General features: G+C 39.3%; 1 protein-coding gene across 2 annotated transcripts in view; it reads left to right on the forward strand.

Annotated features, from left to right (window-relative positions):
- The first annotated feature begins 1,525 nt into the window (after positions 1 to 1,525).
- prpf18 (PRP18 pre-mRNA processing factor 18 homolog (yeast)) overlaps positions 1,526 to 27,039 on the forward strand; it is a 36,407-nt gene continuing 10,893 nt past the window's right edge. Inside the window, exons 1-8 of one of the 2 annotated variants that reach the window (XM_061969157.1) lie at positions 1,526 to 1,703; positions 5,700 to 5,777; positions 5,947 to 5,973; positions 13,216 to 13,317; positions 20,268 to 20,381; positions 20,494 to 20,640; positions 24,051 to 24,119; positions 24,203 to 24,343. In XM_061969157.1, the coding sequence (XP_061825141.1) occupies positions 1,638 to 1,703; positions 5,700 to 5,777; positions 5,947 to 5,973; positions 13,216 to 13,317; positions 20,268 to 20,381; positions 20,494 to 20,640; positions 24,051 to 24,119; positions 24,203 to 24,343 (744 nt within the window). In that variant the 5' untranslated portion in view covers positions 1,526 to 1,637. The remainder of the gene's footprint in view (positions 1,704 to 5,699; positions 5,778 to 5,946; positions 5,974 to 13,215; positions 13,318 to 20,267; positions 20,382 to 20,493; positions 20,641 to 24,050; positions 24,120 to 24,202; positions 24,344 to 27,039) is intronic. The other variant, XM_061969158.1, reaches the window with a different exon arrangement.

The raw sequence follows: 27,039 nt of genomic DNA on the forward strand, positions 1-27,039 counted from the left end.
AGTCACGGGGAGAACATGCAAACTGGCGACTTGTCCAGGGTGTACCCGCCTTCCGCCCGATTGTAGCTGAGATAGGCTCCAGCGCCCCCCGCGGCCCCAAAGGGAATAAGCGGTAGAAAATGGATGGATGGATGGATTTGAAGTGGCAACAAATGAAAATCCAAAATTCCGTGTGTCACAAAATTAGAATATTACTTAAGGTTAATACAAAAAAGGGATTTTTAGAAATGTTGGCCAACTGAAAAGTATGAAAATGAAAAATATGAGCATGTACAATACTCAATACTTGGTTGGAGCTCCTTTTGCCTCAATTACTGCGTTAATGCGGCGTGGCATGGAGTCGAGTTTCTGGCACTGCTCAGGTGTTATGAGAGCCCAGGTTGCTCTGATAGTGGCCTTCAACTCTTCTGCGTTTTTGGATCCTGTGCCTCTCCTGTCTGGAGGAAGACAGGAGAGGCACAGGATCCACGTTGCCTGAAGTGTAGTGTAAAGTTTCCACCATCAGTGATGGTTTGGGGTGCCATGTCATCTGCTGGTGTCGGTCCACTCTGTTTCCTGAGATCCAGGGTCAACGCAGCCGTCTACCAGCAAGTTTTAGAGCACTTCATGCTTCCTGCTGCTGACCTGCTCTATGGAGGTGGAGATTTCAAGTTCCAACAGGACTTGGCGCCTGCACACAGCGCAAAATCTACCCGTGCCTGGTTTACGGACCATGGTATTTCTGTTCTAAATTGGCCCGCCAACTCCCCTGACCTTAGCCCCATAGAAAATCTGTGGGGTATTGTGAAAAGGAAGATGCAGAATGCCAGACCCAAAAACGCAGAAGAGTTGAAGGCCACTATCAGAGCAACCTGGGCTCTCATAACACCTGAGCAGTGCCAGAAACTCATCGACTCCATGCCACGCCGCATTAACGCAGTAATTGAGGCAAAAGGAGCTCCAACCAAGTATTGAGTATTGTACATGCTCATATTTTTCATTTTCATACTTTTCAGTTGGCCAACATTTCTAAAAATCCCTTTTTTGTATTAGTCTTAAGTAATATTCTAATTTTGTGACACACGGAATTTTGGATTTTCATTTGTTGCCACTTCAAATCATCAAAATTAAATGAAATAAACATTTGAATGCATCAGTCTGTGTGCAATGAATAAATATAATGTACAAGTTACACCTTTTGAATGCAATTACTGAAATAAATCAAGTTTTTCAAAATATTCTAATTTACTGGCTTTTACCTGTATAATTAGACAATATTTAAGTTAACATCATTTGTGATTACATGGAGTACATATACTTGTTTCCTCCCAAAATATAAAGAAAGAAAACATTTAGTAAGAAAAGTTACACTACTTTATTGATGCATATTATTTCCCGGCAAATTAAAATGAAGTGACGGGCCACATCTGGCCCCCGGGCCAATACTTAGGGGACCCGGGAAGGTGTGGGTCTTACAGATTCACCCTCCATTCCGGCAGGTGGCGGTAATGCACCTCAAATCTGTTTGCCAACCGCCATTAAACAGCAGAAGAAGACTAACTTCCGGTGGAAGTAGCGCTGCTCAGACGAACAAACCTTTACTAGAATGTTTGTCTTATCCGAATAACCTCACATTTGTTTGATATTATGTGCTAAACATGGACATCCTTAAAGCTGAGATTGCCAGGAAGAGAAAACTCCTCGAAGAAAACCAGCTGGTTGACGTAAGTTTGTCGCCATGGAGGATGTTTGTGTTCGCTACTTAGCTCACCTTCTAGAATGTTCTTTAGAGCAGCGGCCAGTCTTTCTACTAACTCTCTTTAGACACTTTTTAAAAAAAAACAATAACATTAAAGTAAATAAATCATGTGGTTTAGTAGTCGATAACGGTCAGACACTGATGATATACCACAGTGTTTTTCAACCACTAGTGTTCCGTGAGATACAGTCTGGTGTGCCGTGGGAGATTTTCTAATTTCAATTTTTTGTTTTAATATGGTTTCTGTAGGAGGACAAACATGACACAAACCTCCCTAATTGTTAAAAAGCACACTGTTTGTATTAAACATGCTTCACTGATTCGAGTTTTTGGCGAGCGCCGTTTTGTCCTACTAATTTTGGCGGTCCTTGAACTCGCCGTAGTTTGTTTACATGTATAACTTTCTCCGACTTTCGAGGACGTGTTTTATGCCACTTCTTTTTCTGTCTCATTTTGTCCACCAAACTTTTAAGGTTGTGCATGAAAGGTGAGTTTTGTTGATGCTATTGACTTGTTGGAGTGCTAATCAGACATATTTGGTCACTGCATGACTGCAAGCTAATCGATGCTAACATGCTATTTAGGCTAGCTATATGTACATATTGCATCATTATGCCTCATTTGTAGCTATATTTGAGGTCATTTAGTTTCCTTTAAGTCCTCTTAATTCAATTTATATCTCATGACACACTATCTGTATGTAATATGGCTTTTAATTTTTTGCGGCTCCAGACAGATTTTTTTTTTGTATTTTTGGTCCAATATGGCTCTTTCAACATTTTGGATTGCCGACCCCTGGTCTAGACAGTGTCTAGAGCTCGGCAGAGTAACCGTGTAATACTCTTCCATGTCAGTAGGTGGCAGCAGGTAGCTAATTGCTTTGTAGATGTCGGAAACAGAAACAAGCTCCAAGGAGCCACTAGGGCGGTGCTAAAGAGCCGCTTGCGGCTTGCCGACCCCCGCTTTAAGGACATCATTCACCACCCCTGTTTACTTGACTTGGTGGTCATTATTTACTGCCATTGTTCTATTGTCATACTTGCCAACCCTCCCGGATTTCCCGGGAGACTCCCGAAATTCAGCGCCTCTCCCGAAAACCTCCCGGGACAAATTTTCTCCCGAAATTCATGCGGACCTGAGTGACGTGTCGACAGCCTGTTTTCACGTCCGTAAAGCAGTTCGTCTGCCGTAAACAGCAATTTTGTGACACTCTTAAACGGGACAATACTGCCATCTACTGTACATGCATATGTGACAATAACATCTCGGGCTTTTAGAGAGTGCAGTGCACAACTGCGCACACAACAAGGAGACGAAGCAGAATGCATCATCAGAGAGGGTGGTCAACATGGTTAGAAAAATAGTGACAGAGAATAGAAAAAGGATGGACAATTCAACCCTTAACTCAACAATGAGTAGATGAGTGTTATGTGTGTGTGTATATGTGCAAATAAATGAACACTGAAATTCAAGTATTTTTCTTATATATATGTATATATATATATATATATATATATATATATATATATATATATATATATATATATATATACTGCGATGAGGTGGCGACTTGTCCAGGGTGTACCCCGCCTTCCGCCCGATTGTAGCTGAGATAGGCTCCAGCGCCCCCCGCGACCCCAAAGGGAATAAGCGGTAGAAAATGGATGGATGGATGGATGGATATATATATATATATATATATATATATATATATAGCTAGAATTCACTGAAAGACCAGTATTTCTTATATATATATATATATATATGTATATATATATATATACATATATATATATATATATATAAGAAATACTGGTCTTTCAGTGAATTCTAGCTATATATATATATATATATATATATATATATATATATATATATATATATATATATATATATATAGCTAGAATTCACTGAAAGTCAAGTATTTCTTATATGTATATATATATGAAATACTTGACTTGGTGAATTCTAGCTGTAAATATACTCCTTCCCTCTTAACCATGCCCCCCCCACCCCCACCATCTCCCGAAATCGAAGGTCTCAAGGTTGGCAAGTATGCTATTGTGCACATAACAATGTTGTTCTTCTTTACATTCATACATGCACTTAAGAGTGAGTAATACGGTGCGGCCCCTTTAAGCATACTTGCCAACCTTGAGACCTCCGATTTCGGGGGGTGGGGGGGTGGCGTGGTCGGGGGTGGGGCAGGGGCGTGGTTAAGAGTGGAGGAGTATATTTACAGCTACAATTCACCAAGTCAAGTATTTCATATATATATATATATATAGATAAATAAAATAAATACTTGAATTTCAGTGTTCATTTATTTACACATATACACACACATAACACTCATCTACTCATTGTTGAGTTAAGGGTTGAATTGTCCATCCTTGTTCTATTCTCTGTCACTATTTTTTTAACCATGCTGAACACCCTCTCTGACGATGCATTGCTGTGTGGCACGCACAAAAGTGCTTTCATCAAATGCACTAGAGTCTGGAATCTTCCATCTCTCCCTAGCATGGCCCAAAACTGGTCAATCTTTGCTTCCTGAGGAAGATCTTCACTGCCAAGCACTTGGTAGTCCACTGCTTCTTCCCGGAGGCTATCCAGGTCCAATCGCAGCTGCGGCTTGGAACTTACAAGCGTATTTCTTCATCTTACTCGTCGTCGGCGTCGCCACGGCTGTATCTTCCTCGTTCTTCTGCTTCGTCTCCTTGTTGTGTGCGCAGTTGTGCACTGCACTCTCTAAAAGCCGTAGATGTTATTGTCACATGCATGTACAGTATATGGCAGTATTGTCCTGTTTAAGAGTGTCACAACATTGCTGTTTACGGCAGACAAACTGCTTTACGATAGACGAAAACGTGACTGCTGTTGTTGTGTGTTGTTACCGCGCTGGGAGGACGTTAATGAAACTGCCTAACAAAAAAACCCCACATAAGAAACCAAGAACTCGCCCTCGATCATTCTACAGTTATAACGTGATTGGGCAGGCACGCTGTTTATATTGTGGGAAAGTGGACGTGAAAACAGGCTGTCTCACTCAGGTCCGCATGGAGCTGGAGGGGGCGTGGCCTCCAGCTCCGGCTGAATTTCGGGAGATTTTCGGGAGAAAATTTGTCCCGGGAGGTTTTCGGGAGAGGCGCTGAATTTCGGGAGTCTGCCGAAAAATCTGGGAGGGTTGGCAAGTATGCCCTTTAAGTGACCGTCAAGAGATTTACCCAAAGGTGGGGGTTTGTTGTGACCGCCATTTTGAGTCGCTTTATGTCATGTTCAAACACCGATGACATCTATTAAACAGACAAGAAGCAAGGAATTAAACAGAGACAGGATTCAATTTAGCTCAATGAGGAGAAACGTCTGGGCTGTACTCTTGTACAGTCTTCCACCACGCTCTGACAAGAGAATTCTACGCCTCCTCTTTTATTTGGACTTTCCCTGATAACATAGCATTAGCTGTTTCTAAAAGGAGGGGGGGTCGTAAACAGCTGTTGCCTTCGGTCACAAAACAGTTCAAAGAAAAGATGCCTGGAGCTTGCGTCAGGTCCTGCTTCCTCTCCGCTTTGTAGATCTCGGGTCAAGACAAGATCTCCCTGTGGATTACAATAGATCAAAGAAACCGACACCTTCATGTCGCTTCCCATCGTACACAGTGGAGCTTTACAAGCCTTTTCCTTGGTAAGATCAAAGACAGCTTTTGTCTGCTCACCGGGAACTCATGGAAACACAAAGTTTTGTGATAACTTAGGTACAATTATTCTGACACTATGTAATAATATTCTTCTGCTCTTTGTTTTGACTAAACGGCGCACACATTTGTGTGTGAAAGATATTTGATACAAGCAAAAAAAAACCCCAGTGGGTTGTTCAGGTGTGCCTAATAAAGTGTCCAGTGAGTATACATGCCCCTGTGACACGAAGAATGACCCTTTCTGTTCCCGTGTTTTGTTTCCAGGGCTCCAAAAAGTTCTTCAAGAGAGCCGACCTCGCACGCAAGGAGCAGGAGGACTACTACAAAAGATGTGGCTATAAGGTTGATGGCTTCATTTTGCTTTCCTTTACACACAAATACATTTCACTTGTGTTCAGTGTGATGTCACATTTGAGCCACGCATAGGGAAGGAGGTGACAAGTTCAGACCTTAGTGTTTGTTTCTGTCTTCACTGTGCTGTTTCTCCTCAACCTGCCGCCTGCACCTGTAGGTTCAGAGAGAGTCTCCTGACAGCCAGGTATGGGCTTGCAACAGTGAAAGTAGCCGACAGGATTGCATGAATACAAAAATATGATTTTTCTTTTTCCCCCCTCACACTGTATGTCCTAATGCTTCTACTTCCTTGGTGCCTTTTTTCCACCTGCAACAGACAGTGTAAGAATGTTGTCTTCCCCCTGGAAGCCCACCAATGTCAGTGTGTATACCAGAGCTGGGCAAATATTTGGACTCGGGGGGGCCACATTGAGAGAAAAAAAGTGTCTGGGGGGGCCTATGTGTGTATAAATGATATATACACATTTAGCTGTACAGTATGTGTGTGTAAATGATATATACACATTTAGCTGTACAGTATGTGTGTATAAATGATATATACGGTACACATTTAGCTGTACAGTATGTGTGTATAAATGATATATACACATTTAGCTGTACAGTATGTGTGTGTAAATGATATATACACATTTAGCTGTACAGTATGTGTGTATAAATGATATATACACATTTAGCTGTACAGTCTGTGTGTGTAAATGATATATCATACCTGCCAACTACTCCGGTTTTCCCGTAATTAGGGCCCGCATGGCCCATTGCAGGAGTCCTTATGCAATGGGACATAAGGACCCATTGAATTTGTAAGGTTTTATTCTTTCTTATTATTATTATTATTAGGGCCCGCATGGCCCATTGCATAAGGACTCCCTGTGGGAGTCCTTATGCAATGGGACATAAGGGCCTATTGAATTTGTAAGGTTTTATTCTTTATTATTATTTTTCTTCCTCAACTTTGCGCTGTAATTTGACCCCCTTAACATACTTCAAAACTCACCAAATTTTACACACACATCAGTAATATACGGCAAAACTTTTTATCAAAAAACCAAACCTCAAAACCCCAAATTGCGCTCTAGCGCCCCCTAGAAGAAAAAAAAACGAGTTATTATTATTTTTCCGCAACTTTACGCTGTAATTTGACCCCCTTAACATACTTCAAAACTCACCAAATTTTACACACACATCAGTAATATACGGCAAATTTTTTTATCAAAAAAACCAAACCTCAAAACTCAAAATTGCGCTCTAGCGCCCCCTACGAAAAAAAAAACTAGACTGCCTGTAACTCCCACTAGGAAGGTTGGAGAGACATGAAACAAAAACCTTTATGTAGGTGTGACTTAGACCTAGATTTCATAATAGTATATTCTCGGGCAAAAATCAACAGGAAGTTGGCAATTCCCCCTTCAAGACAAAAAAGTACTAAAAACAGTCACTTTTGCCTCTTTGAGCTGTAATTTGACCCCCTTAACATGCTTCAAAACTCACTAAACTGAACACACACATCAGGACTGGCTAAAATTGTGATTTAATGAAAAAACCTAACCCCAAATCTCAAAATTGTGCTCTACCGCAATTTTTTAATAAAACGCAGAAAAAACTGCTCCTCGGAAGAAAAACATGACAAAACTCCCTGTAACTCCCACTGGGAAAGTCAGAGAGACATGAAACAAAAACCTCTATGTAGGTCTCACTTAGACCTACTTTTCATAGATTGACAACCCTCAGCAAAAATCAACAGGAAGTTTGCAATTTCCCTTTAAAAACACATTTTTTTTATAAACCGGTCACTTCTCTTCAAACATTATCTCCTCTGAGCGTGTTTGTCGTTTCGGCTTCAAACTAACACAGGAGAGAGATTGAACCCTTCCAAATAAAAGTTATCGAAATAATTTTTATAACTGCTCCGGTTTTGATTTTATGAGCCTTCAAAGATCCGCTGCGCTGATGCTGCTGCGCTGATGCTGCTGCGCTGCTCTTTTCTCAAGATGGCTGCTTAAAAGCAGGAAGCACCAGCGTGCCCACACAATGCAGACAAGGTAGGTACACTAGACAAAAGTCTTGGGACACTTCGGACTAAAAGTAGACAAAAGTATTGGGACACTTATGACTACCACTGGACAAAAGTATTGGGACATTTAGGCCGAAAACTGGACAAAAGTATTGGGATACTTGGGACTAAAACTTGACAAAAGTATTGGGACACTTGGGACTAAAACTTGACAAAAGTATTGGGACACTTAGGACTAGCACCTGCCAAATACGCGGGCCCGACCAATGCTGCTTGCAGCTTTAATTTGTACGGTTTTCATCAACCTATTCCGGGTTACGGTTGCAGTGATAAAAAATACGGTTTTTCATTAATTAAAAAAAATTTTTTTAAAAAAAGTTTTATTCACGAAATCGCGTAACAACAATGACAATCGACACTGCTTCCCGTAACTTCCTATCGAGCCATTCCGAATGCTGTGCGCGAGGCTATTTATAGCACCGCTGCCGAGCACGAGGCACCAGTTGCCATTGTTTCCAAACGAGCGAACGATCATGGAATCAGCCGGAGAAAAATCGCAAACGAGTCTTAAGCCGAAAAGAAAACCGCAGTCATTCCGTGAAGAATATTCAAAAGCCTATCCGGGAATAATTATCCGTTCCAAAAAGGGTGAAAACTACGCGAATTGCACCTTGTGCAGACAAGATGTCCCACGTTGGGACAAAAAAACACAAGTCTAATGCCGTTGCTAGCGATACAAGTGGAAAACTTTTAACGTTTTTCGTCGCCCAAACAGATTCTTTGGATGTGATAAATGCCGAAGTTTTATTTACGGAGGCAATAATTGAGCATGGACTTCCAATCGCACTGGCTGATCACATGGGACAGTTATTTCGGAAAATGTTTCCCGACTCGAAAATCGCCAAAAAATATGGATGTGGTCGAACCAAAACATCAAACATTATTCAGTGTCTTGGAACAGAATCCTCAAAAAGTATCGCCGATGTCATGAAGACGGAACCATTTAGCATGTCGACCGACGGCAGCACCGATTATGACGATGTAAAACTGTACCCCATTTGTGTTCGATATTTCGATGACGACATTGGAAAAGTATTGTCAGTACTTCTGTCTTTGAGGGAATGCAATACGGCTTCCACAGGCGAAAACATTTACAAAATACTCGCGGAAGAAATAGACTCAAACGAAATTCCTTGGCAGAATTTGGTTTGCTTTGCTGCCGATAATGCTGCAGTGATGATGGGATCTAAAAAGGGTGTTGCAGCTTTCATTACGGAAATGTCTCCTTCGGTTTACATCGCCGGTAAGTACAGTTCGTAGCATACAAAAACTCACAAAACATACAATTTTAAGTAAATCTTTTATTACATAAACAATAAATCAAATAAAAAATAATTTCTACATTTGAATTGTAATTCCATGCTATTGACAGGACTATTAATTTTAATGAAGTTAGCTTACCATGTTTACAGTATGATAATTGTGATAGAAATGTGAATTTTAGGCACAGAATATTTTTTACAATTGAACAAGGCAGTAGATTATACAAGCTTGGACAGAAAGTTAATAATGACACCAATTTTTTTTTTAAATGGAATTGTTTAGTACTGTTTTACCATTTGTTTACTGTAAAAAGTGTTTATACTGTTTATACTTTCAATTAACAAATTGAAGTCTTGTGAAAGGTTGACAGGATAACTGGCATTAACTGTCAAAATAATTTCAAACTATTGAAGTTAGCTTACAGAATAAACATGTCAATCAACCCATATGATTTTTGCTGTAATATTTTTGTTTTGAAAAGTCACTGTGACTGATAGAAAAGTGATGGTTTTAGCAACATTTTAACCTGTCTGAATGCTAATAATCATTTTGCGTCGGGGGGCGAAGCCTCAACCCCCCACCAGGACTTTGTCCTGGACCTACCTGGACCCTGGCTACTAGGTTTTTCTGATTTCAAAAGTTGGCAGGTATGATATATACACATTTAGCTGTACAGTATGTGTGTATAAATGATATATACACATTTAGCTGTACAGTATGTGTGTATAAATGATATACTGTATACTAGGGGTGTAACGGTACGTGTATTTGTATAGAACCGTTTCGATACGGGCGTTTGGGTTCCGTTCGGAGGTGTACCAAACGAGTTTCCACACGAACATATTAAGTAGCCGCATAAGCTGAAGTCTTAACAAGCTGCTCCGCTTCGTTCTGCCTCTTTTTCTGTCAGCCCTCTACACAGCACCCAGCATTGTCCCACCCACACAACCATCTGATTGGTTACAAACAGAGCGGTAACAGCCAATCAGCAGTGCATATTCAGAGTGCATGGAGTCAGTGCTCCAGTGTCGAGCAGGTAGGTGTTTAGCAGGTAAGCATCAGGTAGCGGACTCTCCCCAAATTATAATAAACACCTCCCTGTCAACTACTAGTAACATCACTATGAGCCCGTTGACGTTCTCGAAACAAAAACGGCAGCTCAGCTCGCTCGCAGTCCTAGCTTGAGGTGAAGGCTAATTCGCTCTTAGCGTAACGTTAGCTCATTTTGAGGTGTGTGTGTGTTACAGACAGCAAAGCCCTGTCTGTCTGTTATTTCACTTTACCTTTTTCTGTGTTGATTGAGCTGTGTTGAAGCAGCAAAAAATGACATTATGTTAAATGAAGAGTTTCTGTCTCTGATAGTTGATATAATAATGTAAGTGCATCATAAAGCCTACCGGTATATGAACTCCATGGTGTTCAGGGATGAATAGTCTCTCCTATTGCTACTGTACCATTTTTCAGCTATAGTTACATAAATCACTAGTATAGGAGCAGCCTAGTTTTGAATGGCAGGGTCCCTGCTCTCACATGTTGATAAAAATATAACATTTACATAATCACAATCAACTACAGGCTTCCCAAATGCTGTAATAAATTAAGCATGATGAGTTGACTTGAAACTGTCTAATGTTGCACTTTTTATATGTAGAAGAAAAGTTTTGTCATTTTATTTAATCTGACCAACAACTTGAGGCAGTTTAATGTTGATTAACGTGGGCAGAATTATTATAGTGTTACCAATGTTAAAAGGATAAAGCCATTGTTTACAAATTTGGTAAATAAATAACCAAAAAATGTATATTTTGTTGTTTTCTTACTGTACCGAAAATGAACCGAACCGTGACCTCTAAACCGCGGTACGTACCGAACCGAAATTTTTGTTTACCGTTACACCCCTACTGTATACACATTTAGCTGTACAGTATGTGTGTATAAATGATATATACACATTTAACTGTACAGTATGTGTGTTTGGCTCCCTTTTTTTTCCAGGAACACTAATACCAAAAGTCCCAATGTCCCATAGAGTTCTACAAAAGTTATGACAGACTACCTCAAAAAAACATAATTGAATTTTACAGTTTTTTACTGAACGGGACACCCAAAAATGTACATGAAAATAAAGAAAGTGGGATTTACAATATTTTGAAAATCTTAATTTCCCCTCGGGGATTATTAAAGTATTTCTGATTCTGATTAACTATGAACAATAAAACGCTGAATATTAACAACATATGAACATCTTTTACTTCTCGGACCAGCTCCTCCAGACATCTTTTACAATCAATCAAAACGCAACAAAAATGCAACAAACAGCAAAAATGTAACAAACAGCAACAATTTTACAAACCGCAAAATATAATAAACACTTACAATATGATATATTATCACTTTTATGCAGAACTTTGTTGTAAAAATCTGCTTCCGCATCTGTTCCTGACACATGTGTTTGGGGCTGGCTGCTCTGAAAACAAGCCCCGCCCACTCTGTTTTGTTCCTGGTCTGAGCTGCTGTGACCTACGTTACCCGAATAACTCCAATAACACCCAAAATGTACACTAAAATAAAGAAGTGGGATTTACAATATTAACTATGAACAATAACAGACTGAATATTAACAACATCTTTTACTTCTCAGACCAGCTCCTCCATAGACATATTTTACAATCAAGCAAAACACAACAAAAATGTAACAAACAGCAATATATGAACGCAAAGTGTAATATACACCTACAATATGATATATTATCATTTTTATGCAGAACTTTGTTGTAAAAATCTGCTTCCGCATCTGTTTCTGACACATGTGTTTGGGGCTGAAAACAAGCCCCGCCCACTCTGCTTTGTTCCTGGTCTGAGCTGCTGTGACCTACGTTACCCTAATAACTCCAATAACACCCAAAATGTACACTAAAATAAAGAAGTGGGATTTACGATATTAACTATGAACAATAAAAGAGTGAATATTAACAACATCTTATACTTCTCAGACCAGCTCCTCCATAGTTGGGTATCTTTTACAATCAAGCAAAACGCAACAAAAATGTAACAAACAGCAAAATATGAATGCAATGTGTAATAAACACCAACAATATGATATATTATCACTATTAGGCAGAAATTAGTTGTAAAAATGTGCTTCCACATCTGTTCCTGACACATGTGTTTGGGGCTGAAAACAAGCCCCGCCCACTCTGCTTTGGTCCTGGTCTGAGCTAGATTACCCTAATAACTCCTATAACACCCAAAAGTGCAGATTTCAACCATTGAAATACTTTCTATAGTTCAAGACTTAGTCATTTAAAAACATCATAATGGCAAATACACTTTTTGATGTTAAAGGTCTAAAAAAAAAAATGATGTAGAACGTCCGGCGGGCCGGATTGAAAATGTTAATGGTCCGCATGTGGCCCGCGGGCCCTACTTTGCCCAGGTCTGGTGTATTCTTTTCGTACTGAGCTAGTGACACGATGCTGACATTATTACACAACTTATTTCCCGGCACATGCAAAGAAGACCAATGAAAAAGACAACAAGGAACAGAAGACATAAACCCAACTGAGGACACATTTCCAGTGTGCTGTTCAGCATGGGTGCTACATTGAAATGGGGCATATTTGTGTTACAAAACTACTTTTTGACTGCAGCTTTTTTTCTTTTGTGCTTTTGCTCCATGTTCAGCCTGTGATGGATGTCACGCTTTGCAAACACACTGATATATCTGATTTGAAAAGCTTTTTTTTTTAATGAGATTGTGTTCCTTAATTGTCATGATTGGCTAAAAGAGCAGTGATGCATGCATTTATAGAAGCATGATGAAGTACTTTGTGCTGTAAAAAGACTACAAGTGTGACATTGTAAACACCATTATAATATTTGGGACTTTGTGTCCTCCTCCTACTGGACATGACAGGTAAGATATGCATGTGGATCTGTGCTGTTCCACTTATCACTGGGAAAATACGGCCTCTTCAATCCTGGGAACACATTTGCTTTTTAATGAACTTTGTTGAATGAAAGCATTATTGAACCCTAATAAAAATCTCTCTTTTGCTCTACTAACTTGAGTTTTCCCCATTTGTCCCGAAGATTGACAAAAAGGAAGAGGACGAAGCGTCCACCTCAGCTAATCCAGGACTGGAGCTGGAGCTGACAGAAGAGAAGCTGCCAATGACACTGTCGCGACAAGAGGTGAGGGACAAAGCGAACCTTGTGACGCGTGTGAAATGAATACGCTGCCGTATAATTAAAATGAGCAAAATGTATAAATGACACATGTGGTTGTGAATGTACCGTATTGTTCGGAGTATAAATCGCTCCGGAGTATAAGTCGCACCGGCCGAAAATGCATAATAAAGAAGGAAAAAAACATATATAAGTCGCATTTTGGGGGGAAATTTATTTGATAAAATCCAACACCAAGAATAGACATTTGAAAGGCAATTTAAAATAAATAAAGAATAGTGAACAACAGGCTGAATAAATGTACATTATATGAGGCATAAATAACCAACTGGTATGTTAACGTAACATATTATGGTAAGAGTCATTCAAATAACTATAACATATAGAACATGCTATACGTTTACCAAACAATCTGTCACTCCTAATCGCTAAATCCCATGAAATCTTATACGTCTTACATACCTGCCAACTACTCCGGTTTTCCTGTAATTATTACGGTTTTCATCAACCTATTCCGGGTTATGGTTGCAGTGATAAAAAATACGGTTTTTCATTAATTAATTTTTTAAAATTTTTTTTTAAAGTTTTATTCACGAAATCGCGTAACAACAATGACAATCGACACTGCTTCCCGTAACTTCCTATCGAGCCATTCCGAATGCCATGCGCGAGGCTATTTATAGCACCGCTGCCAAGCACGAGGCACCAGTTGCCATTGTTTCTAAGCGAGCGAACGATCATGGAATCAGCCGGAGAAAAATCGCATACGAGTCTTAAACCGAAAAGAAAACTGCAGTCATTCCGTGAAGAATATTCAAAAGCCTATCCGGGAATAATTATCCGTTCCAAAAAGGGTGAAAACTACGCGAATTGCACCTTGTGCAGACAAGATTTTTCGATCGGACACGGAGGAATTAGCGATGTAAAAGACCACGTTGGGACAAAAAAACACAAGTCTAATGCCGTTGCTAGCGATACAAGTGGAAAACTTTCAACGTTTTTCGTCGCCCAAACAGATTCTTTGGATGTGATAAATGCCAAAGTTTTATTTACGGAGGCAATAATTGAGCAAACAAAAAGGTAATGACACCAATGTTATCTATTGGAATTGTTTATTACTGTTATACTGTTAAAAGTGTTTCTACTATTTATGCTTTCAAGTCCAAGTTGAAGAAATCTTGTTAAATGTTGTCAACATAACTACCAAAATACAGAAGTATGTCCTTAATATTTTTGCAGTGCTATTGCTGTTGAAAAGTTAAAATGATTACATTAGAGATGTGATGTGCCACTTTTCAAGTGTCTGATGGCTTAAATTAATTTTCATTAATTTTTCATATTTTGAATTCTTTTGAAAGGCTTACAAAAAAACTACATTTGAATTGTAATTCCATGCTATTTACAGGACTATTAATTTTAATGAAGTTAGCTTACCATGTTTACAGTATGATAATTGTGATAGAAATGTGAATTTTAGGCACAGAATATTTTTTACAATTGAACAAGGCAGTAGATTATACAAGCTTGGACAGAAAGTTAATAATGACACCATTTTTTTTTAATGGAATTGTTTAGTACTGTTTTACCATTTGTTTACTGTAAAAAGTGTTTATACTGTTTATACTTTCAATTAACAAATTGAAGTCGTGTGAAAGGTTGACAGGATAACTGGCATTAACTGTCAAAATAATTTCAAACTATTGAAGTTAGCTTACAGAATAAACATGTCAATCAACCCATATGATTTTTGCTGTAATATTTTTGTTTTGAAAAGTCACTGTGACTGATAGAAAAGTGATGGTTTTAGCAACATTTTAACCTGTCTGAATGCAATCAATCATTTTGCGTCGGGGGGCGAACCTGGACCCCCCACCAGGACTTTGTCCTGGACCTACCGGGGCCTGTGGCCCCTGGACCCTGGCTACTAGGTTTTTCTGATTTCAAAAGTTGGCAGGTATGCATGCTATACGTTTACCAAACAATCTGTCACTCCTAATCGCTAAATCCCATGAAATCTTATACGTCTAGTCTCTTACGTGAATGAGCTAAATCATATTATTTGATATTTTACGCTAATGTGTTAATAATTTCACACACAAGTCGCTCCTGAGTATAAGTCGCACCCCCGGCCAAACTATGAAAAAAAACTGCGACTTATAGTCCGAAAAATACGGTACTACATGACATACAGCAGTGTTTTTCAACCTTTTTTGAGCCAAGGCACATTTTTTGCGTTGAAAAAATGCGGAGGCACACCACCAGCAGAAATCATTAAAAAATGAAATTTAGTTGACAGTAAAAAGTCGTTGTCGCAATTGTTGGATATGACTTTAAAGCATAACCAAGCATGCATCAATATAGCTCTTATGTCAAACTAGGTGTACTGTCACCACCTGTCACATCACACCCTGACTTATTTTGACTTTTTTGCTGTTTTCCTGTGTGTAGTGTTTTAGTTCTTGTCTTGCGCTCCTATTTTGGTGGCTTTTTCCTCTTTTTTTTGGTATTTTCCTGGAGCAGTTTCATGTCTTCCTTTGAGCGATATTTCCCGCATCTACTTTGTTTTAGCAATCAAGAATATTTCAGTTGTTTTTATCCTTCTTTGTGGGGACATTGTTGATTGTCATGTCATGTTTGGATGTACATTGTGGACGCCGTCTTTGCTCCACAGTAAGTCTTTGCTATCGTCCAGCATTCTGTTTTTGTTGACTTTGTAGCCAGTTCAGTTTTAGTTTTGTTCTGAATAGCCTTCCCTGAGCTTCAATGCCTTTTCTTAGGGGCACTCACCTTTTGTTTATTTTGGTTAAAGCATTAGACACTTTTTTACCTTCACTCTGCCTCCCGCTGTTTCCGACATCTACAAAGCAATTAGCTAACGGCTGCCCCTACTGATATGGAAGAGTATTACACGGTTACTCTGCCGAGCTCTAGACAGCACCGACATTCAACAACAACACATCATTTGTAGACTATAATTACTGGTTTGCAAAAAATATTTTTAACCCATATAAGTGAAATTAGATATTCTCCCACGGCACACCAGACTGTGTCTCACAGTGGTTGAAAAACACTGACATTTTTATTTTTATTTTTATTTTTTTTGTCATAAAGAAATACAATCATGTGTGCTTACGGACTGTATCCCTTGCAGACTGTATTGATATATATTGATATATAATGTAGGAACCAGAAATATTAATAACAGAAAGAAACAACCCTTTTGTGTGAATAAGTGTGTATGAGTATAAATGGGGGAGGGAGGTTTTTTGGGTTGGTGCACTAATTGTAAGTGTATCTTGTGTTTTTTATGTTGATTTAATAAATAAAAAATATTTTTATTTTATTTATTCATTTTTTATTTTTGTGCGGCCCGGTACCAATCGATCCACGGACCAATACCGGGCCGTGGCCCGGTGGTTGGGGACCACTGATTTAGAGCATTTAACAGAGCAACTCTCAATGGCTCCATTGTTAGCTGACTTTTGCTAACGTTTAGTTACAATCTAGAATATGTAAAAAAAAAGAAATACAAACATGTTCTTGTCTTACGTAAGGATTGTGAACGATAGACAAAATTCCCCCCCAAAAAGTGCAGTTCCTCTTCAAGAGCCCTATTATTTTTTTGTGGGGTGGTTTAATTATCTTTCTCTTTTTCTGTTTTAATGTGTAAAGGTTTTTGAGTGTTTTTAAAATGGTAAACGATTCTGTTTGAAGTGATGTCAGGAGAGTTTTCGTCCTCTGTTAGTGTCATATTCCTCTGAGGAGAGATTAACAATCAGTCTGTGCTAAAAGAGCACAATTGAATAGCTGACTTTCTCAGACAGCAACATGTTTATACAACTTCAGATGGGTGGGTTTGATTGATTGATTGAAACTTTTATTAGTAGATTGCACAGTACAGAACATATTCCGTACAATTGACCACTAAATGGTAACACCCGAATAAGTTTTTCAACTTGTTTAAGTCGGGGTTCATGTTAATCAATTCATGGTACAAATATATACTATCACATACCTGCCAACTACTCCGGTTTTCCCGTAATTAGTACGGTTTTCATCAACCTATTCCGGGTTACGGTTGCAGTGATAAAAAATACAGTTTTTCATTAATTAAAAAAAATAATTTTTTTTTAAAGTTTTATTCACGAAATCGCGTAACAACAATGACAATCGACACTGCTTCCCGTAACATCCTATCGAGCCATTCCGAATGCCATGCGCGAGGCTATTTATAGCACCGCTGCCAAGCACGAGGCACCAGTTGCCATTGTTTCCAAACGAGCGAACGATCATGGAATCAGCCGGAGAAAAATCGCAAACGAGTCTTAAGCCGAAAAGAAAACTGCAGTCATTCCGTGAAGAATATTCAAAAGCCTATCCGGGAATAATTATCCGTTCCAAAAAGGGTGAAAACTACGCGAATTGCACCTTGTGCAGACAAGATTTTTCGATCGGACACGGAGGAATTAGCGATGTAAAAGACCACGTTGGGACAAAAAAAAAACACAAGTCTAATGCCGTTGCTAGCGATACAAGTGGAAAACTTTCAACGTTTTTCGTCGCCCAAACAGATTCTTCTTAAATGTTGACAGCATAACTACCAAAATACAGAAGTATGTCCTTAATATTTTTGCAGTGCTATTTCTGTTGAAAAGTTCAAATGATTACATTAGAGATGTGATGTGCCACTTTTCAAGTGTCTGATGGCTTAAATTAATTTTCATTCATTTTTCATATTTTGAATTCTTTTGAAAGGCTTACAAAAAAACTACATTTGAATTGTAATTCCATGCTATTGACAGGACTATTAATTTTAATGAAGTTAGCTTACCATGTTTACAGTATGATAATTGTGATAGAAATGTGAATTTTAGGCACAGAATATTTTTTACAATTGAACAAGGCAGTAGATTATACAAGCTTGGACAGAAAGTTAATAATGACACCATTTTTTTTTTATGGAATTGTTTAGTACTGTTTTACCATTTGTTTACTGTAAAAAGTGTTTATACTGTTTATACTTTCAATTAACAAATTTAAGTCTTGTGAAAGGTTGACAGGATAACTGGCATTAACTGTCAAAATAATTTCAAACTATTGAAGTTAGCTTACAGAATAAACATGTCAATCAACCCATATGATTTTTGCTGTAATATTTTTGTTTTGAAAAGTCACTGTGACTGATAGAAAAGTGATGGTTTTAGCAACATTTTAACCTGTCTGAATGCTAATAATCATTTTGCGTCGGGGGGCGAAGGAACCCCCCCACCAGGACTTTGTCCTGGACCTACCGGGGCCTGCGGCCCCTAGACCCTGGCTACTAGGTTTTTCTGATTTCAAAAGTTGGCAGGTATGCTATCAGCATAATACAGTCATCACACAAGTTAATCATCAGAGTATATACATTAAATTATTTACATTATTTACAATCCGGGGGGTGGGAAGTGGAGGGGTTGGGTTGCTATCAGCATACTTCAGTCATCAACAATTATATCATCAGAGAAATGGACATTGTAACAGTGTAGGTCTCACTTTGTAGGATATGTACAGCGAGCAGTGAACATAGTGAGCTCAGAAAGCATAAGAACAAGTATTTACATTTGATTATTTACATTTGATTATTTACAATCTGGGGAGGTGGATGTGGTGGGAGGAGGGGGTTAGGCTAGGGTTGTAGTTGCTAGGCTGGAGGTGTTCTTTTGGTGCGGTTTTGAAGGAGGATAGAGATGCACTCTCTTTTACACCTGTTGGGAGTGCATTCCATATTGATGTGGCATAGAAGGAGAATGAGTTAAGACCTTTGTTAGATCGGAATCTGGGCTTGACGTTGTTTGTGGAGCTCCCCCTGGTGTCGTGGTTATGGCGGTCATTTACGTTATGGAAGTAGTTTGACATGTACTTCGGTATCAGGGAGGTGTAGCGAATTTTATAGATTGTTGTTTGACTCTGTCCTCCACCCTGAGCCAGCCTACTTTGGAGAAGTGGGTAGGAGTGAGGTGTGATCTGGGGTGGAGGTCTAGAAGTAATCTGACTAGCTTGTTCTGGGATGTTTGGAGTCTAGATTTGAGGGTTTTGGAGGTGCTAGGGTACCAGGAGGTGCATGCGTAGTCGAAAGAGGGTTGAATGAGAGTTCCCGCTAGAATCTTCATGGTGCTTTTGTTGACCAGAGAGGAGATTCTGTTGAGAAATTTTGTTCGTTGGTTGACCTTTTTGATGACCTTGGTTGCCATTTTATCACAGGAAAGATTAGCCTCTAGAATGGAGCCTAGGTAGGTGACCTCATCTTTCCTGGTGATAACAATGTCATCCCACTTTAACAGTGAAGTCACTGACTTTCTTAAGGTTGATTTTGGGACCCAAATAAGATGGATTCCGTTTTACCTAAGTGTATGGATAGCTTATCGTCAGCGAGCCAGGTGCAAATTCTACAGAGTTCGGCACTGAGTATTTTTTCCACCTGTCATTTGTCCTTGTCGGATACCAGCAGGGCCGAGTCATGCGCAAACAGGAACAATTCACAGTTGCATGCTGATGACATGTCGTTTACGTATATTAGGAACAGTAAAGGCCCTAATATACTGCCTTGGGGGACTCCACAGCTTACTGAGAGGGGGGGGGGGGCACGGTTCCGTTCACCTCCCCTCCAAGTAAGATTGCATCCAGCTCGATGAGGTTTTATCAAATCAGATTGCTCTTAGCTTATCCAACAGTATAGCGTGGGGTATGTTTTTGAATTTTTGTGTCTTTTATTCATGTTAGAATTTAGTTGGTCCGTGAGTTTACAAAGTGATATCAATCACTTTTTAGATCATTTTAATTTAAAACGTACTGCATTTATCATTAATGCTGTTTATCTTTACGTCATCCCTAAAGGCGGGATCTTGGTGTCAAGGTTGTAAAATCAGTCCCACGTGAGATGGTTTAGTCGTCAACAGTGAACAAATGTGTTTGATTAGGTCATTCGGCGACTGAGAGAACGAGGCGAGCCGGTCAGACTGTACGCAGAGTCCGACTATGACGCCTTCCAACGACTGCGGAAGATTGAGATTCTGACTCCGGAAGTAAACAAGGTAGGCCTCAGGACACTTTGCAGTGTTCCACTTTCTCCGTAAAACCCCCCCCACTCCTGTTAACCCCTTTGATCAGCTTACACAGTATTGTTGGCCACTTCCTGTTTCTTAGGGTTTGAGGAATGACCTGAAGACTGCCATGGACAAGATTGACGCGCAGTACTTAAATGAAATTGTCGGCGGGACAGAGCCTGGAGAGGTGGACACGCAACATGACCTCAAAGTGCATGAAGAGAACACCACCATAGAAGAACTGGAGGTACTGCATATCACCATTGACCACCCTCACTTTTCCCGAAAGACGCAAACAGTTAAGCAATTTTTTCAAGTTGCGGCATACTTGCCAACCTTGAGACCTCCGATTTCGGGAGGTGGGGGTCGGGGGTGGGGCGGGGGGCGTGGTTGTGGGCGTGGTTAAGATATATATATATATATATATAAGAAATACTTGACTTTCAGTGAATTCTAGCTATATATATATATATATATATATATATATATATATATATATATATATATATATATATATATATATATATATATGTACATACATACATACATACATATATAAATAAAATAAATACTTGAATTTCAGTGTTCATTTACAAACTACAACTCACAAACACTTTAGAGTTAGGCTCCACCATCAGAAAGTGTACTTAAACTTATAAAGATCACATGGATATTATTCAGTGAGTTGATTCACCAAAACTAACCTGTTATACAAGAGGAAAAAGCACACAGGACGTTTCAATTGTTCACAGACTGGTCGCGCTCATCAGAATGACAAGACACTTCCGGTCTGCAGGTGATAGCATTCAATTGGGAAGAAACGCCCTACTGCCCCCTACTGACCAATGTGAATACTGATAAATGTGTAATGACAGCTCCAAAAACGAATTCAAACCACAAAATAAAATAAATAAATCAACACAAAAATGTGACACATTATGGGTGGGTCACATATGCATGTACAGTAGATGGCAGTATTGTCCTGTTTAAAAGTGTCACAACATTGCTGTTTACGGCAGACGAACTGCTTTACGGTAGACACTGTTGTTGTGTGTTGTCACTCAGGTCCGCCTGAATTTCGGGAGTTTTTCGGGAGAAAATTTGTCCCGGGAGGTTTTCAGGAGAGGCGCTGAATTTCGGGAGTCTCCCGGAAAATCCGGGAGGGTTGGCAAGTATGAGTTGCGGACAAAACAGGAAGATTAGAGGAGAAGAAGCTTCAAGACCTCTCCAAAATAGGGTTGTCCCAATACCAATATTTTGGTACCGGTACCAAAATGTATTTTGATACTTTTCGATACTAATTAATAGGGGTGTGGGAAAAAATCTATACAAATTCAAATCGCCATTCTCACGTTGTACGATTCAGTATCGATTCTCATTTTTCAAAAATCTTTTTATTTTATTTATTTATTTTTTTTATTAATCAATCCAACAAAACAATACACAGCAATACCATAACAATGCAATCCAATTCCAAAGCCAAACTCGACCCAGCAACACTCAGAACAGCAATAAACAGAGCAATTGAGAGGAGACACAAACACGACACAGAACAATCCAAAAGTGTTGAAACAAAAATGAATATTATCAACAACAGTATCAATATTAGTAACAATTTCAATATAGCAGTGATTAAAAATCCCTCATTGACATTATCATTAGACATAAAATAAAAAAAAATAAAAAATGAACTTGCATCGCATCTCATAAGCTTGACAACACAATGTGTCCAATATTTTCACAAAGATAAAATAAGTCATATTTTTGGTTCATTTAATAGTTAAAACAAATTTACATTATTGCAATCAGTTGATAAAACATTGTCCTTTACAATTATAAAAGCTTTTTACAAAAATCTACTACTCTGCTTGCATGTCAGCAGACTGGGTGTAGATCCTGCTGAAAGCCTATGTATTGAATGAGTAGAGAATTGTTTTGAATCGGAAAAATATCGTTTTTGAATCGAGAATCGCGTTGAATCGAAAAAATCGATTTATAATCGAATCGTGACCCCAAGAATCTATATTGAATCGAATCGTAGGACACTCAAAGATTCGCAGCCCTTCTAAATAAAGGTGACCACAAAAAATGTCATTATTGTCTTTATTTGAACAAGCAATCTTAGGGTACATGAAACGTATGTTTATTATTGTAATTTAGTCCTTAAATAAAATAGTGAACATACTCGACAACTTGTCTTTTAGTAGTAAGTAAACAAACAAAGACTCCTAATTAGTCTGCTGACGTATGCAGTAACATATTGTCATTTATCTACCTATTATTTTGTCTGCATTATGAGGGACAAACTGTACAAATGGATTATTAATCCACTTTATTCATTTACTGTTAATATCTGCTCATTTTCTGTTTTAACATGTTCTATCTACACTTCTGTTAAAATGTAATAATCACTTATTCTTCTCTTCTTTGATACTTTACATTAGTTTTGGATGACACCACACATTTAGGTATCAATGCGATACCAAGTAGTTACAGGATCATACATTGGTCATATTCAAAGTCCTCATGTGTCCTGGGACTTTATAAACATAATATGAATTTTTAAAAAAGGAAAAAAGATTTTGTGACGATAAAAAATATCGATGTAATCATAGTAGTATCGACTAGATATGCTCTTGTACTTGGTATCATTACAGTGGATGTCAGGTGTAGATCCACCCATGGCATTTGTTTACATTTAGGAGCGCTAGCTTTTATTAGCGGTGACGCCGGTGATCTATTGTATCCTCCTACGTTGTGTAGTGAAGCATGTTTAGCTATTCCTTGTCCTCCAGTGATAATAATACTTGTAATAAACTTACTTTATTTGTCGCCATGGAGACAAGGATTAGTGATTTAAAAGTAGCTAAAATACTGTGGATGGATGTTAGCTGCTAGCTAGCTAGCCATGTCTTAAAGCACCTCTTCCTGAGGGCGTTTCAGTTAAAGTACCAATGATTGTCACACACACACTAGGTGTGGTGAAATTTGTCCTCTGCATTTGACCCGTCCCCTTGATCACCCCCTGGGAGGTGAGGGGAGCAGTGGGCAGCAGCGGTGCCGCGCCCGGGAATCATTTTTGGTGATTTAACCCCCAATTCCAACCCTTGATGCTGAGTGCCAAGCAGGCAGGTAATGGGTCCCATTTTTATAGTCTTTGGTATGACTCGGCCGGGATTTGAACTCACAACCTACCCGTCTCAGGGCGGACACTCTAACCACTGAGTAGGTGGCCTAGTGAAACACTGAAACACCCTCTTCCTGAGGGTGTTTCAGTGTTATAACTTCACCCTTATCTTAAATTTTTAGACCAAAATGCGTCCATTCTCCCTTTTCTGTCTACACACTGTGTCTGCTTGTAAGTACTCTGTGTGTGCGCTGCCGAACATGCTCCTCTGCTCGTAAAACCAGCAATGTCATGACGTGACGATGGTGCGCCGTCATAACCGTTAAAAAAATATGGGTAAACCGGTACTTTTCAAACAGAGTATAGCACCGTTTTTGATTCATTAGTACCGTGATACTATACTAGTACCGGTATATCGTACAACCCGAGTGGAAACCCTAACAACTTATTAGTTGTCAACCAGTTAAAGCGGTACACTTAAGTCAAGCACACTCACATGTTGTATGATTTATTTATTGTCGTCCATGCAGACTCTTGGCAGAGCTCTGGGCATAGGAGATGACGATGGAGACCAAGATGTCATCGACAAGTTTCTCAGTGTGAGTGCTCTTATTTCAGCTTTATTCATTATAGCTCGGGCCCTCTTGTCGATGGTGTCACCAGCCGCTCTCTTTGCTTCCAGTTTCTTCTTGGCGTGTGGGCCAAAGATCTGAACAGTCGTGAGGACCACGTGAAGCGCAGCGTTCAGGGCAAGCTGGCGAGTGCCACCCACTCTCAGACCGAGGCTTACCTCAAACCTCTCTTCAGGAAGCTCAGGAAGAAGGTACCAAAAAAGTAATCAATTATCAAGGCTGAAATATTACAGTTTCGGTTTCAAATGGGAGTTTGTGAACGACGCTAACACGGTGAGGATGTCAAATAATTGCTAGCATATAATGGCAATAATGAATGCATTTAAATGTACATGTTAGATCATATCAGTGTTTGTTGTGTCGATAATGATCCTACATTAACTATTGTATGGATTCTTGACATGATCAAACTAGGGCTGGGCGATATATCGATATACGCGATATATCGCGCGTTTGTCTCTGTGCAATGTAGAAAATTACAATATCGAGTATACGTTCTCACGCAGTTGCTTTTAGCTGCGGACATTACACTACAGGCTCTTCTCACTCTGTCTTGTCTGTCCTTCTCACAGACAGCAAGCACACCTTCTTACCAGTGTTGGGACTAACGCGTTACAAAGTAACGCGTTACTGTAACGCGTTACTGTAACGCCGTTAGTTTCGGCGGTAACTAGTAATCTAACGCGTTATTTTTTATATTCAGTAACTCAGTTACCGTTACTACATGATGCGTTACTGCGTTATTTTACGTTACTTTTTATGTAGTATAAAGTGTGTTTTATCGGAGCGCTGCTGTGTCATCGTTCTGATTCTTCTTGTGTCACAAGCCGGAGAAGAGAGAGAGACATGCGCTCTGTGTGGGTGTGTGTGACTGTGGGGAGGGAGGAGAGGGAGGGAGGGAGGGGAGGGGGGCGTGTCTGATCATGGCGGAGCCAGAAGTCGAGTTTGCTAACATGGAGATATTTTCACTACTTTTCTTTTGTCGAGCACAAAGAAAATAACATTTTAGTTAAATGTAAATTGTGCTTTGGATCAAAGATCCCATCTACTGCCCAAAACAGCAATTCAAATCTGCTGAAACAAGCTACATAAGCAACATGCTTCGACGAAGCTAGTAAAGAGAGATAGAGACTCTGATGCCACTTCACCTCCACCACTTAAGGATTAAGGTACACACTCTGTCAATCAATGTTCCCTCTAATTTTTCATGTGTGTGAGCAAACGCAAAAACTCCCTGAGCATTGAGTGGAGCCCATGTGAGCAACTTTAGACGTGCACACTGTGGCTACACCAGCAGCACACCTGTCCCAAACCTGACTAAATAACAAGTTAAATCTCCATCCATCCATCCATTTTCTACCGCTTGTCTCTTTCGGGGTCGCAGGAGCCTATCTCAGCTGCATTCGGGCGGAAGGCAGGGTACACCCTGGACAAGTCCCTCCCTCATCACAGGGCCAACACAGATAGACAGACAACATTCTCTTATTATTATAATCAAATGACAGCAGTCATTTCCATTTCTAATATAAGTGTTTAGGCCCACTTACAATGACAATAACAACAAATATTGTTTTTCATGAACTGTGTACTTGTATTGTTTGTCTGGGTGGAGGTCCTGCTTTGGAAATAGTTTGTACCCCTTTCATTTAGTTCCCATTAAAACATTCACATGTTGCACAATGAGATGTAAGCAGGGGATCATGTGTACATTCCTGCAACTTCCTGTTTGTAAAAAATATATTTGTATTAGTATTTATTTAATATACTAACAGCATTTAATGATTAATATTTATAAATTAAGATTCCTAATAAATGACACTAGAATAAGCACACATTTGATTGGTAAATCATAGTGTAACGACCTGGAATTACACTTTATGTGTGGTGTTGGAGTTGTCCGACTTTTTGTGTGGCTGTAAACGCATCACTGGCTAAGTGCCATATGTGCAAGTGTTGGCGCAAGTGAGAAAGAGCGAGCGGCTGCTGTTGATATAACAAAGTTGCTTTTGGTCTGGTTTGTACTGCAGAAAATGACCACTTTTGCTAGATATCATTTTTTTTACTAATGTTTTGGTGATGTGTTTATGGCCGACAATAAAGAGTTTTGCTCAGTAAAGAAAATGCCTGGTTAGGCTTTGTGTATGTAGTGTGTGCCTTTCTTGGTTTACATCTATGCTGTTATTATGCTGTTTGTTACTTACGTACGTTATGTTGCAGCTATTTAAAATAGTTTTGTCAATTTGTTCTGGCCAGAAACAAATTGGCCTTTGTAACATATCTTTGTCTTTGTGTGTTGTATGTAGACCACATTGCTTAGCAGAGTTCAGTGATGCAAATGTATTTCAAGTTGATCAACACATTGTATTATTCTCCAGTGCAATAACAGTACTGAAATGAAGGCTAAAAGGGCATTAATGGGAGCTTTAAAAAAAAAAAGAAGAAAAAAAGAAGTAACTAAATAGTTACTTTTCACAGTAACGCATTACTTTTTGGTGTAAGTAACTGAGTTAGTAACTGAGTTACTTTTGAAATGAAGTAACTAGTAACTGTAACTAGTTACTGCTTTGCAGTAACTAACCCAACACTGCTTCTTACACACGTCACATACTGTCACGTCATACGTCACATGCGTATACGCCCTCCCCGAGCAGAGAGGTAGCAGCATAGGTAACATTAGCTGTGGTGCTAGCGGAGTGGTGCGAGCGCTAATACAAGAGAAAGAAGGTGCGAATCTGGTAACAAATGGAGGAAGAATCAATTCCTAAGAAAAACAGCATAGGGTTTCATCGTCTGACAGTGGTTTGGCTTCAAGTGGGAATATGTCGAACAGACAACAGTAATTTGTCAAGTGTGGGGCAAAAGCGTTGCTATAAAAAGTAGCATTACT

This window comes from Nerophis lumbriciformis, linkage group LG08 (assembly GCF_033978685.3).
Source record: "Nerophis lumbriciformis linkage group LG08, RoL_Nlum_v2.1, whole genome shotgun sequence".
Taxonomy (NCBI): Eukaryota; Metazoa; Chordata; class Actinopteri; order Syngnathiformes; family Syngnathidae; genus Nerophis; species Nerophis lumbriciformis.